A 13,210-nucleotide genomic window follows, 5' to 3' on the forward strand; every position below is an offset into this window, starting at 1 on the left:
AGCAATTCTACTTTTATTTAACCCATGTTTACCGATCGTGAAAAGCTCACATCTTCTCCAGTAACAACACCATCGTCTAATCTCCTCTCCATACCAAAATTAGCCCCGCCAGCACCACCATGAGCAGCTACCCCATTTTGTCCAAATATATCATGATTCAGCAGCGGATCATTACCATCGTCACGGAAATAAGGATGCACCAATGCACGTTTAGCACTAATCCTCTTGCTTGGATCATAAACCAACATTTGTTCCAACAAGTCAATACCATTGGCATCTAAACTGGGGACAAATTCTTTCAAATCGCGTTTCTTCCATTGAGGGAACCCCGGTTTGAAATCGGGCAAGTAATTGACATCAGGCCAAATAGTTTCATTGGGAGTACCCAATATTCTAAAAATACGGAAAATTTCATCAATTTCTGAATCTCCTGGGAACAATGGTTTCCTATTACACATTTCCGCAAAAATGCACCCCACTGACCACATATCTACTCCAGTAGAGTATTGTTTCCCACCAAGCAAAATCTCTGGTGCTCTGTACCATAGTGTAACCACTTCGTGAGTATACGCCCTTAATGGAACCCCAAACGCTCTAGCTAATCCAAAATCAGCCAATTTCAAATTTCCTTCTTTATCAATCAACAAATTCTGCGGTTTTAAATCTCGATGCAAGACACGATGAGCATGGCAATGCTTGATTCCTCGAATCAATTGATTCATGAATCGTTTAACCATTTGTGGCTCTAAACCCGTATTTGATTGAGGTGGGATTGATTCCATATATTTCTTCAAATCTAAATCCAAAAATTCAAACACCAAGTACAATTTGTGAGAATCGGAATGGATAATGTCATAAAGACGAACAATGTTGTCGTTTTTCATTTCTTTCAAAAGGGAAATCTCTCGAATGGCAGTAGATGGAACACCTTCATCTTCCGATTCAAGTCTGATTTTCTTGAGTGCTACTACCCTATTGTTGTGCTTGGTGTCGAGGGCCTTATAAACGACACCATAAGTACCTTCTCCTACTTTTTCTTGTCGTTGGTAATCTGATAACTCAACCATGATGTAATATATGTGAATATATGTCAGATCTGTATCGAATGCTGGGTGATGCAAGATTTCGAAGAAGAAAGATAAAAAGAAAGACTTTGTCCAGTGTTTGGTGGGTTGATTCAGTCAGTTGAGTGACTTAGGCTTAGAATAGTTAGCTCTTTCCAACTAGCACAGAATTGTTATCGACTTTATGAAAGGAACACAACTGTAAAAAACTTTGACGAACAAAACATAAACACAAAAAAAACAGGGTTTCTCTTTTTGTTTTTTGTATTTTGTTTTTTTGGCTCTTTTTCCGCCTCACTACAAAAAAAACACACGCGTACTACTAATATTCGAATGGATCTGGTGATGTCAGAAATAGAAATTCCCGACACAATTTTAGTGTGTATTACATTCTACATAAATTCCTTCTTCAAAATGAATACTTCCTGCATCGGATCACGAATCATGAGTGACTCCCTCTCCCGCATCGCAAACTTTAATCTCTCTGCCCCATTCACTATTCAAAATTTGTTTACCAGTTATTCTTCTCTCTGGTTTGGGATCCAAGATAGAATAAATGACATTCCTACAACGAGCACGCTTCAAACTCTCAATAGGCTCGTAACCGGTAGCTTCTTTCCTTTTAACAAGATACTCTTCAAAAAACTCATCCTTTGTGGGATCAGCCAATTTCCACAACTGACGGCCAGTTCTCATGGCCATGTAGATCACACCACATGCCCAAATGTCAACACAACGAGGATCAAACAGTTCTTGGGTAAATTCCTCAGGTGCAATATACGGCGACGATCCGCAAATACCATCGGAAAACTGAACTTCTTCCTCCCAGGCCATCTTGAAACATTCAGAGTTTCCAAAATCAGTAATCTTTAAAACACCATTTTGCGTCAATAGTAGATTCTCTGGTTTCAAGTCCCGATGGGCAACACCCATGTCGTGCATGTAATTGACTCCTCTAATCAATTGCTTGAAAAAACAGTCAGCTTCTGCATACTCTAGTTTACCCAGGGCAATAATCAATGTGTATAAATCACCACCAGTGCAAAATTCCATCACCTCACAGTAATCACCCTTGGCATCCTTAAGTAGGTCCAATGTGTCAATAATATTCAAGTGTTTAAGTGATGAAGAAATGCAAAACTCTGATGTCAATCGCCTATTATACTTTTTTTCATTTTCATTAGGCTTCTTTTTAAACTCCTTGACTGCGTAAAGCTTCTCTTGTCCATTAGTTCCTGGAGTGGCAGTACTTGCAGTAGCAGGTTCTAGCTTCTTGTGAGAAATACGCACAACACCAAAAGAACCACGTCCAATCACCTCTTGACATCTTCCATACTTTTCAACAAATGAACGACAATCAGGACCAGCCTCGACATTTGGTCCTTTGTCAGTATTATTTACATCAGCAGTACCCGGTTGATGGTATGGACTGGTGTGGTTCTTTACTTGCGTAACCAATCCAGCAAACAAAGTAGGTGGCTTAGCAGCATTGGCACCAGATTGTTGTTGTTGCAATTGAGAAGTTGATGATTGCATAGCTCCCACCAATTCAGGTACAGCACTTTTAGCCTCATCTCGCAACTTTTTCGCTCCCAACAAATCCTTCAACATATTTGACAACTTTTCATGACGTTTGGCTGATCGCAAATGATGCTCATGGTTACCATTCTCTAGCATGACAAATCTTGGTAATTGTGGAGGTTGTTGTTGAGCTTGGTGTGCCAATGAGTTTAGCGAAGTTGTTGAGTCGTTTTTGGTCTTTGAAAGTTGTGCACTTGATGATGCAGATGATGCTGCTTGTTTAATCAGCAGAGCAACCTTTCTTGATGACGAGCGAGACACATTTGGTGATGGTCTACTTGATGGGATGGATGAAACAGATGTGTGTCTTTCTCCAGATTGTGCACTCGAAGCAGCAGCAGGTGGGAGTGCTGATGATGAAATCGTGTGTTTTTTCAATTTGTTGTCCAAAGACGATATCAGCATGGGCGAAGTGGTATTAGAAGCTGACCCATTTACAGGAGACTGCGATCTAGTTCTTGCCAATTTGGGTGAAGAGTTGTTTGATTGGTTGAGTGATGGTGGTGGTGGTGGTTGAGCATGTTGAGCCAAAGGTGATGACTTGTGAGGTTGTTGTGGTTGAGGTTGTTTAATCTGTCGCAATGGTGAGACGTCATCGTTTTCAACTTGAGATAGTATGAAATCCTCATCATTTGAAGTAGGTTTTGGTGATGCAACAGCAACAGAAGCTGGTGGTAGTGGTGGCGATATTATTGATGACTTAGTGGATTGTGGCATCGAATCCTTTGACTTTTCAACAGGGGCGTTGGACAAACCAGACTTAGTTGACACTTCTCTTGTAGGCGATGGCAGTTTTGGTTTACTAACAACTGATTGCTGCAGCATTGTGGGTAAGCTGGTTTGTGATTTGCCAAACAATTTACCCAACTTTGAAAGTTTACCTGGTTTTGGTGAGTCTACCATATTAGTGGGGGGAGTGGTTGTTGTTGCTGAGGTGGTGGTTGTTGTTGTTGTTGTTATTGTGTGGTGTTCCCAGTCGGATGGTTTATAACTGTGTATATATGTATGAGTAGTAGTAGTAGTAGTAGTAGTCTTGTCTAAGGAATCTATTAGAATATCTCTCTGTCTGGCTGTCTGTCTGTCTGTCTGTCTATGAGTTGTCTGTTAATATTTTTTTTTTCTGTTTGGTTGTAAAAAAAAAAAAAAAAAAAAAAAACAGAACAAGAAGACGAAAAAATATATTTCCTTGACAGTCGCAGTAGTACGTTTTGTAGTAACTGTACAGTAATAGAAACAGTAATAAAATTGAATAGAAAAAAAAAGAAAAACATAAAGAAAATCCCTCATAGTTAATAAGAATGAATTGTACTATATATATATATGTGCACCTAAACACACACACAAACACACACACACACACACATTATGTTTTGTTAGTAATACCATTAGTAAAACAAAAAAATACAAACAAAGGATGAGAGTAACCATCAAACAAATGAGAGATCATCTCTCTACTCTTAATGGATGATACAAAAGTACAAAAGACAGGCTGTATAAACACTGTTTGGAGTAAGTTTCTTGGCTTTCACTCACACACAAACAGTGTATAGCATTTTTCTTTTGTCATTTGATCTTCATTGTAACACAAATCAACGACAAACACACACTCTCTCATTACTTTGTATTCTTTTTTTATTTCCCTTCTTCTCAATTGTATTTCCTAAAATAGCGAAAGCGAAAGTATTGAAGAAGGAAGGAAAAGCGCATGTACTAAGCCTTCATCAATGGCATGACAAAGACAAAAAAAAATAGGAGGAAGGCATGTGTTAGTGAAAGGCATCATGTACAAGTAACCTAGGGCTCATACATAAGGAGCTGTACAGTGAGGAAACTCGGCACACGGAGCTTCTAATTATGGAAAGGTTTGTAATGGTTTTTGCGCCAATGAAGTAGGGCTTATAGCATTCGTGACTATCTATAGTTACCTAAATTGGAGCACTAAACATGATAAAAAAAAAAACCACTTAAAGAGAGTCATTACACTACTGACTCTAGCATAGCCACGGTCTAGAACCCAACAGCTACGAAACAGTCCCCTATTTGACTCTGTTCTGTGATCAAAATCAATTCCAGCTCTCTTTTCTATTTAAAGAAACAGTTACACAATCACTACTGCATTTCTTGGAAGGGCGCAACGTGACCTGGAAAAGTGCATAATATATAAGTCTTGGAGATATTATACCATTGGTTCCCAATGAAACTCGTACGAATACTAGTTTCCTTCAAAACTGATTACGTCACTGAGATGTGCGACAAATAAAGAGTAGTTTGATTTAGAGACAACAATCTTCTGGGTAGCGCAAATGCGCAATATAGTGTTGTGTTGGTACTTTTTATTATTACACGTTTCTTCAACAACACGTGACTCAATCTTTGTATCAAGTGACTTTTTAAAACTAGTACTCTTCTACTGTGATATTATCTAGTATCCAGGAGTTAATAAGAGCTCACTAGAGTGTCACAATATCAGGAGTAAACAACACAATAAAACCTTATTATAGTTTTGTATTAACCACCAATTGAAATGTTTAAGTTCTTATTAAACTATTTCATATTACCAACTGTTTTTCTACACCAAACCACTAGTATCTTAAATCAAGAGGAAATTTCGCAGCCACGGAGTCAATCTCTTTATCCACTGATCCTTTGACTTTGTTGCTAGCAAAATTTGATGAATTGAGCACCACATTGGATTCCAGAATTGAAGCTATTTTGGACAAGAAGCTTGAGAATGAGATTAAGGATTTTGTTGCTGATGCTTTAGCTAATGAAGGACACCAAATTGAGGCTAACAAACGTGATGATAATCAAAATTTTGCGCAGATCCAACAAGAACTCGATAATATTGAACAAGCTTAAGTCGAGGATAAAAAAGGTAGATTATCTCCTATAAATAAATATAAAGACTATTCTTTGGAGTCTTAGGAACATATATATAGAAACAGTATAAAAAGTCATTTGATACAAGGATCAGGTCACGTGCAGTAACAAAACGTACCAGCACAATAATAGTACTAAAATAGCCGAGGAGACAGTTTATTTATTGACTACAAGATGAAAGCAATATCCTAGGTGTGGATGCATTTTATAAAAAAAGGTCCCTCTCCTAGAGGAGGGCGAGTGATACATACAGGTAAAAGTAGATATATTTTATTATATATAAGATGAAGCTATAACTTCTGATCCTTCTCTTTGTTTCTCTACACGTTCGTATCTCACTTCGGTTATCATAAGGTATGCTATATCTCGATTTTCAACCACCTTGAAGACTGAGCTATCACTTTTGTGCATTAAATTTGCAATCGTATTCATGCTCCCAAATAAGCTGGAGAGTCAAAAAAAAAGAGAGAATACCCATACACATCCGTCCACATATCTAAAGCTGTCTACTCTATATTGTCGCATCAAGTATGTCGCATTGATGTTTCACTGCTCTTTGTGTCGCATTTTCACAAAATAATGTCCATTGAATTTTAATGTAATTTTTTGCATCCTTCTTCAACTATAACGCGCATGAATCAATTCACTGTGGCACTACCACTTGTTTATGTATTCAAACCGGAAATTGACCTTTCTAACATACCACTCAACATGTACGTTACTAAATCAGAACTGATAAAGCACCTAATGGATAGATTGGTGCTACGACGAAGTGAAGATGTTTCGGCAACAGATTTTTACTCAATCAAATCCAAAATTAAGAAATTGCTAAACTTTGTTACTGTTCGATGTTGGATCAATGGATGTGAGTTAGACGTGTGAAAACTACAATAAAATAATCAAACTCTAGGATTTTTATCGTCTATATAAAACTCTAATTGGAGGCAGTGTAATGTCCAGCACTTGGTGGAGCTGGGCCTGACTCCCAAACTTTGGCATCACTTCCCAATTCAAACTCAATTGAACCACCTTTTCCACCAAACAAAGTATCATGGTCGACCCAGTTTTGTTTCCAATCTTGACCATTTACTTTCAAGCTTTGCACATAGATGTTTTCGTTTGACAAGTTGTTGGCTCTAACTTCAAAAGTGGCACCATTGTCCAACTTCAACTTAATATTGTTCAATGATGGTGAAGTGATCAAATAAGTTGTGGTTCCAGCAACTGGATACAATCCAATCATACTGAATATAACCCACGCTTGCATTGCTCCTCCATCAGAGTTGCCCGGCAACCCTTGACTTCCCAGTTTGAAATCATTGGTTAAAATGTAGTTGACCAATTCCACTGACCTGTATTGCTGATTAACATAGTTGAACAAGAATGGAGTGAGAAAACTAGGCTCATTACCAACATCGGCCACTTTCTTTCCGTGCAAAGGGTACAAATCATTGATCCGTTGCACAAATGTATCATTATCGCCAATTAATGAAATCAAAGTTTCAATATCATGAGGCACAGCAAACACATATTCAACCGGTTTTCCTTCATACTCGTCATCGCCCCAGTAGCAGCCACCACAAGAAAACGGATCATAGTTGGTTGAGTTGAATGTCCCATCAGCATTACGCGGTTGAAGAAACCCAGTGTAGCTGTACCCATCAGCAGAAGCGTCTTTGTTCCAAATTCGTTGCCAATTGGCAGCCCTGGACAAATACTTTTCATAATCATCTTGATTCCCCAACTTCTTTGCAACTTGTGACAAGGCAAAGTCGTCGTAAGCGTACTCAACTGTACGACTCACCGACCGGGTATACTTTCTGGTGATGTATCCATACTTTAACCAGTCAGGAAGTGCACCTCTGCCTTGTTTCGTAGATGCGTCAGGAGCAAACAGATCATACCAATAAGGCGGAGTGGTCTCCGCATTGTGCTGCATTGCAGAGTACGCAGCTGCCCAATCAATATTTTTTATTCCCTTGACGGCTGCGTCACCCATAACTATGTCAGAATTTGTGCCACCTTGAACTCTTCCATTTTGGTTAGCTGATCTACCATCCGGCGTCCACCCTTCATTCTTGTAGATGTTAACCAATGATTGCACAATTTCGGACCCTCTTACTGGATTGATGACATTCAACATGGGGTTCAAGCAGCGGAAAGAATCCCAAATGGTGAAAAAATCATCGTAGTATGTGCCAGCTGTTTGCCAATTTGGATTCTCTCCAGTCTTGTTTGTGGGGATCAAGTGGGTGCCATACAAATTGGTGTAAAATTTGTCTATGGTTTCACTATCACCCTCCAATTCAATTGTATCAAACAACTCATTGGCCCAAACGCCTCTTGTTTCGTCTAACAAGGCTCCAAAGTCTTGCTGGTAATTGATATTTGAACAAGCTTGCTTTTCCGAGATGTGAGAAATTCCAATGCGAGATACAACCTCTTGGTCTTGGCCAAAGTTGAAAATCAAGCCAAAAGAATCGTCTTCGACAGTGGATGATGTCGACGTTTGATCCTTGGTAACACCATTTTTATCAAATGATGACACAGAATCAGCTGCTTGGGAGAAATTGCAACAAAAATAAATGTTCCAAGCAGATTGATCACCCCAACCACCTCTAAAAGTCGACACTCCTGTGTAACCTTTTGTAGTAGCGTCAATGGATCCATTGACAAAGTATTGCGTCCACCATGGTCTATCCGGTGCAGTGAGATGATGCGAAACATTGACGAGAATTTGAGCATTTGATGTCTCACTAATGTTTTTGTAATTGTATTTCAAAATACCAAACCGTTCCCCGGCAGTGACTTCAATATCAACATTACTGGTGTTTACTGCATAGTATCCAACGTGCGCAGTGTCCTTCTGCGATCTCGTCAACGAAACTTGCTCTTGCGAGTTGAAATTTTTCGTAATGGGTAATTGGGCAACGACACCATACTCTGGAGCACCACCAGTTCCACTCTCATGCATCATCGAAATACCAGTAATCACCCCGCCGGGAGCATAACCAGAATAAGCATTACCAAAGTTCGAATCCAACACATCAACACCAATCTTGGCCATTCCGAATGGACGAGTAGCCCCAGGAAACATGTTTCCACCATTCTCAGTACCGTAGAACAAATCAACATGGTCGAGTGCGCTGAGGTCGGTGCTTTTTTTCTTCAAGGGAGCTGCCAAAACAGTTGTGGTTAAAAAAGCCACAATGTAGGTCAACAACATCATTTTGCAATCAAATTATTGTAAAGCTCACTGGCAAGTATTCAATCAAACACATAACAGTGCAGATGTGAGACAATATATATAGCCCACAAATATATAGATCACCTACGCACATGATATTACAGATGCCCAAAGTTTTGCCTTGCATCGAGAACAATGGGGTCAATTTTTGGCTTTCTTGTGGATATGTTATATTGGGTGAGAAAATTGGACCCCATTGTGATCTATGATTTTGTGTTGAAAGGGGGGACAGTGTGCAACTTTGGCATTTCATCATGCATTGGGTAATCTAATTGAATTCGAAATCTCTAACAACAAAGGTTGGCGTCGAAGGTTGGCAAACAGGTGGACTCAAATTCGATGGGTTTACAGCAATGTTGTCATTGATGACATCCCCTATATGACGAGGTCAGCTATATGTGCCACCAACAAGCTTACTGGGCCCAAATTTGATTGTCATTTGTTATACGTAATCACATTATTGTTTGTTCCGATATGTTTTGGTTTTTTTTCATTATTTTTCTTTGTACCGAGAAAAATTGTCTTTGAAAAGTTTCATACGTATTGAGCTGTGTGGCTCTAGTTTCCTTGCTACGTGACAGATTTTACATGGCTACAATTCAACAAACGTATAGGCTTGATGAGGAAGGGAGGATGATGATTCAACCCAGCATCACGATCATCCCATTGAAAAATAATTTGTACAGTGGATTTTCTTTGGCGTCGTTTGACAGTAAAAAAAGAAAAATATGGCAGTTGCAAGACAACGTGCGCCGTTGACACAAAATGCAAAATTGCAAAATAAACAATAGGAATTCTAAAATTGACCACATGGAGGAGGTGACCTTTGCTCTAAGAAGTATAATGGTCTTCTACGCAATTGAAAATGCAAAGCTCTTTAATTATTCAAAAGCCTCTTTGTTTTAGAGTAATAAGTCCTGTGACATCAATTGACAACCGTTTAATTTTGCTAATCTATTGTTTCTTAAAGACAACTCTTTGTCTTTGGATTGCATGAGTTTCCCACGTGGTTTAACCCGAAGAAAGGACTTATTCAAATTTTACAGCAAACACTAAACCTCGGTTGATGGTGCAAGGAGTTAATCAATGTAAACTCTGACAGAGGAAAGTAATATGCATCCACAGCTATGCAACACCGTGCATTGAATTCGTTCTGATAGTGGAAATGCTAATTGAAACAAAAGATGTCGTTCGGCTTCAATTGAGAAAGCTTAGCTGAACTTACATCCGAGCCTCGGCCAAATCGGGAGTGGAAGGTGAACGGTCAGTGCAACTGTTCATCACGAGTACAGATACTGTTAGCTGCTATAGACTTCTTGAAGCCTATGCGCAACAATCTAGTTGTTCTTTACTCTCATTTTTTTCTGGCTGTACCGGGACCATTGCAAGTCCCATACACGAGAGGAATAGATCAGACTCAAAAGTAGTTGTTAGCTGAGAGCTAACACCTTGTGCTGAACGAAACTAGATGCAACTGTGTAGAGAAACAGAGAAAAAGAACGAAAGACATTGCTTGTTGATATTAAGACTCCCATATACAATATTATATTTCTGGTTGTAGTTATATCTAGCACTTATCAACATGGAAGCTAGGGATCAACACATTGTTGACGTTGGCAAAAACAAAACTCCTTTAGGGAGGTGTGAGACCAGCAATTGGGTGAGGGAACCCTTGGAGATATACACACACATATAACGTGTCGCTATATACAATAATTGGGTTACTTCTCTCGACATGTTTACTTTTATGACTCCAATGTTGGTTTCACTTCATGTCAAAATCTGTGTTGCAATATATGTGTTTTGTGTCACCAAGTTTAACTTTGATTAGTTCTGCTTAAGTTGACGGCCCTTTGAGGAGTGATACCATCAACAAGTGAACATTGATGAACGATTTATAAGACTTGAATGGATATTTACACTGTTAATCTGCTTGGGATAAGTTCGGAGTCGCGACTACGTAGAAGGAAACAGTTCTGAGAGTATCCTGATCATACTGACTTCCAGCAAAATTCCAAAAGAAAGGGGTCCCAGTTTTTCCAGAAGCTGCTTAGAAGCTCCCGCTACCATAAAAGTAAAATCGTCTCCGCCGATGGAGACAAGACATTAGAGAGAAAAAGCGTTGTCGAAGAGCAAACTCCGGTGGTTGTGTGGTTTCTTTTCTTGTTTTGGTCGTTATTTATCAACTTCAAAGTAAATTATTATAATGGTTAAAAAGCACAGTTGATCTTAACCACGTCTACTAAAACAAAATTTTTACTGAATCTATACATTATGACTGTGGGTGGGCTAGCTTTCACCAACCATGAAAGTCCAATTAGAAGCTAATGCTTTCCTAAAAAATATTACTGCTGAAACTACATTGTCAAAGTAATATTTTCGCACCCATCAAAACGCAAAACAGATTCACCACCATTAGCTTTTCCCACCATTCAATGCAACTTTTTGATCTACCGGTTGAGGTGCTCTTGAAAGCAATCCCGGTAAAGGAAAACCTTTTAGCTTGGCCTATAGATGTAATATGCAAATGCATGAATCTGCTACCTCAGATAGATATGTTTGAGCTCTTGGTGGAAGTGGCATACGGCACAGACATATACAAGAAAGCCAGTCTTTCGAAGAGTGCAATTGGCGTAAACTCAAACCCCAGAGAAGTCAATATTCTCTGGTCAGACGTTCGGCGGACGATGTTGGTCTTTGCCAGAAAGCTTGAGAAGTCGATATACGTCACAACGGAAGACACCATTGATGCAGAATTTTACAAAAAGTATATTTTTTTTGACTTTGGAGTTGTTAAGCATTTAGCTGTCTATTACTACTTCATCCAAACGGTGTTGCAAATCTGGACTGGTGATGAGCATCTGCGTCGGTATTTGGTGCTGCCGTATTATTCATTAAGAGGCCTGGAACCGTTCAGGGAGTTGCAAATTTCATTTCCCCCCAAGTCGGATTTCATTCTCAAACCGGGCTTGTTCAACCTTATCTACGGAAAGATTTTCCAGATAATATTCGAGGAGGCAGACTGGTTCTGGAGACGTGCATTCATAAACGTTCACACTATTGAGTTGAATTTATCGGTCAAAGAGTACTTACGAATGACCGCAGAGGACATGTGGTCCATAGTTTATTTGACACCTGCCCCAAGGGTTTTACGAATGTATTTAAGGGATGAAAATCAAATGAATAATGCAATCGAAGATAAATGGCTGGAAGACAACGATACCACAATGCTTTCGGCTCATCGGGTAGAACGTGTGATAGAACTTGCTCGTGTAAGATTGTTTTCGCTACAGTACTCTGGATCTAACACAAAGCTCATAAACGTTTACCGGTTGATATGCATTATGCCATTCGTTGCGCATTTCAGCATACGTTTTGACGGGTTGGATATTGGCTTGATACCAAATTTACTTTGTCGTCGACAGCGTCAATGTTATATACAAATGAAAATTGACAAAGCATCGTACAGGGCCCAAAAAAGTAAACATGAGGCACACAATTGGGATACTCATGTATTCGAGGATTTTGTTGTTTTAAACTGTGTTCATAATGGGTATGATATAGTACCATTTTCGGTAATGTACCCAAACAAGGGACAACGAATCTGCCTCAAGAGATTTCGAAAATGGTTGGGTTTCCGAACTAAAGCGTGAACACGGTCAAATAACTCCTGATCTATAAAATTCTCATCAATTAACAAGGATCTAGCGAATGAAAGCTTTAGTCTATATCATTGGCTGGAATGATCACTATGACCGCTGAAAAAAGCATAACCCCCAAACTATGAGATCAAGAAATTTAAAAGTGCCGTGTGTAGCCCACCCTCTCTCATATTTGCAGGTGTGTTAACATGAGTCCCATAGTAAGATTGGCAAACAAAGAAAACAAAGCGAGGAGGAGTCACGTGGAAAAAATAATTACCTCACCGCCCAAACAACTTTTTTTTACCGTCCCCGAGTATGTACTCGTCCTCCTCGTCCGATAAGAGTAGTCTGCGCCCGAGACAATCATGTGTTGGCCAGATGCAAATCAGCACTACTTAGATACTTCGAAACCTCACGAATCAAGAAGATGAAAGTAAATTAGGAGAAGTTGAGTGCTATGCTGCCAAAAATCCTAAAGTTGAAGAGAAAATTCATGCATCAAATGAGCAAGCCAGAGTTGTCAAATATGAGCATAAAGAGGAACGAGACGACTAATAGAGTTGATGTCATTTATTTCACTCGAGAATGTGTCCAAAGGAGATAATAAATTCAGCATTGGTAGATGGCTGCAATGCACCTGGCATGAGCAGCCTGAACGATAGCCGTTGAATCCAGACTATGATGGTTAGTAAATACTCCTTAAATGGATACCAAGCACTACGCAAGCTATGCCAAAAAGAGTATATTCACTGATCAGGAAGGAAATAATACTGCAAAACAGTATACAATTCAGA

General features: G+C 39.3%; 4 protein-coding genes across 4 annotated transcripts; 1 reads left to right on the forward strand and 3 right to left on the reverse strand. All coding sequences in view use genetic code 12, as the record gives it.

The window, feature by feature from the left end:
- Nucleotides 1-17: 17 nt before the first annotated feature.
- On the reverse strand, nucleotides 18-1,067 carry CDC28 (cyclin-dependent serine/threonine-protein kinase; the record flags this gene model as incomplete). The annotated part of the gene is made up of 1 exon (XM_036809392.1): nucleotides 18-1,067. The coding sequence occupies one exon, from the start codon at nucleotides 1,065-1,067 to the stop codon at nucleotides 18-20; it is 1,050 nt and encodes a 349-aa protein (XP_036666033.1).
- Nucleotides 1,068-1,499: 432 nt separating this feature from the next.
- Nucleotides 1,500-3,548, reverse strand: CPAR2_205070 (serine/threonine protein kinase; the record flags this gene model as incomplete). Its single annotated transcript, XM_036809393.1, has 1 exon — nucleotides 1,500-3,548. One exon carries the CDS (start codon nucleotides 3,546-3,548, stop codon nucleotides 1,500-1,502), a length of 2,049 nt encoding a protein of 682 aa, XP_036666034.1.
- A 2,911-nt stretch (nucleotides 3,549-6,459) lies between these two features.
- Nucleotides 6,460-8,754, reverse strand: CPAR2_205080 (uncharacterized protein; the record flags this gene model as incomplete). The annotated part of the gene is made up of 1 exon (XM_036809394.1): nucleotides 6,460-8,754. The coding sequence occupies one exon, from the start codon at nucleotides 8,752-8,754 to the stop codon at nucleotides 6,460-6,462; it is 2,295 nt and encodes a 764-aa protein (XP_036666035.1).
- A 2,549-nt stretch (nucleotides 8,755-11,303) lies between these two features.
- CPAR2_205090 (uncharacterized protein) lies at nucleotides 11,304-12,425 on the forward strand (the record flags this gene model as incomplete). The annotated part of the gene is made up of 1 exon (XM_036809395.1): nucleotides 11,304-12,425. The coding sequence occupies one exon, from the start codon at nucleotides 11,304-11,306 to the stop codon at nucleotides 12,423-12,425; it is 1,122 nt and encodes a 373-aa protein (XP_036666036.1).
- Between the last annotated feature and the right edge of the window lie 785 nt (nucleotides 12,426-13,210).

Source organism: Candida parapsilosis, contig 005809 (assembly GCF_000182765.1).
Source record: "Candida parapsilosis strain CDC317 annotated contig 005809".
NCBI classification, from domain to species: domain Eukaryota; kingdom Fungi; phylum Ascomycota; class Pichiomycetes; order Serinales; family Debaryomycetaceae; genus Lodderomyces; species Lodderomyces parapsilosis.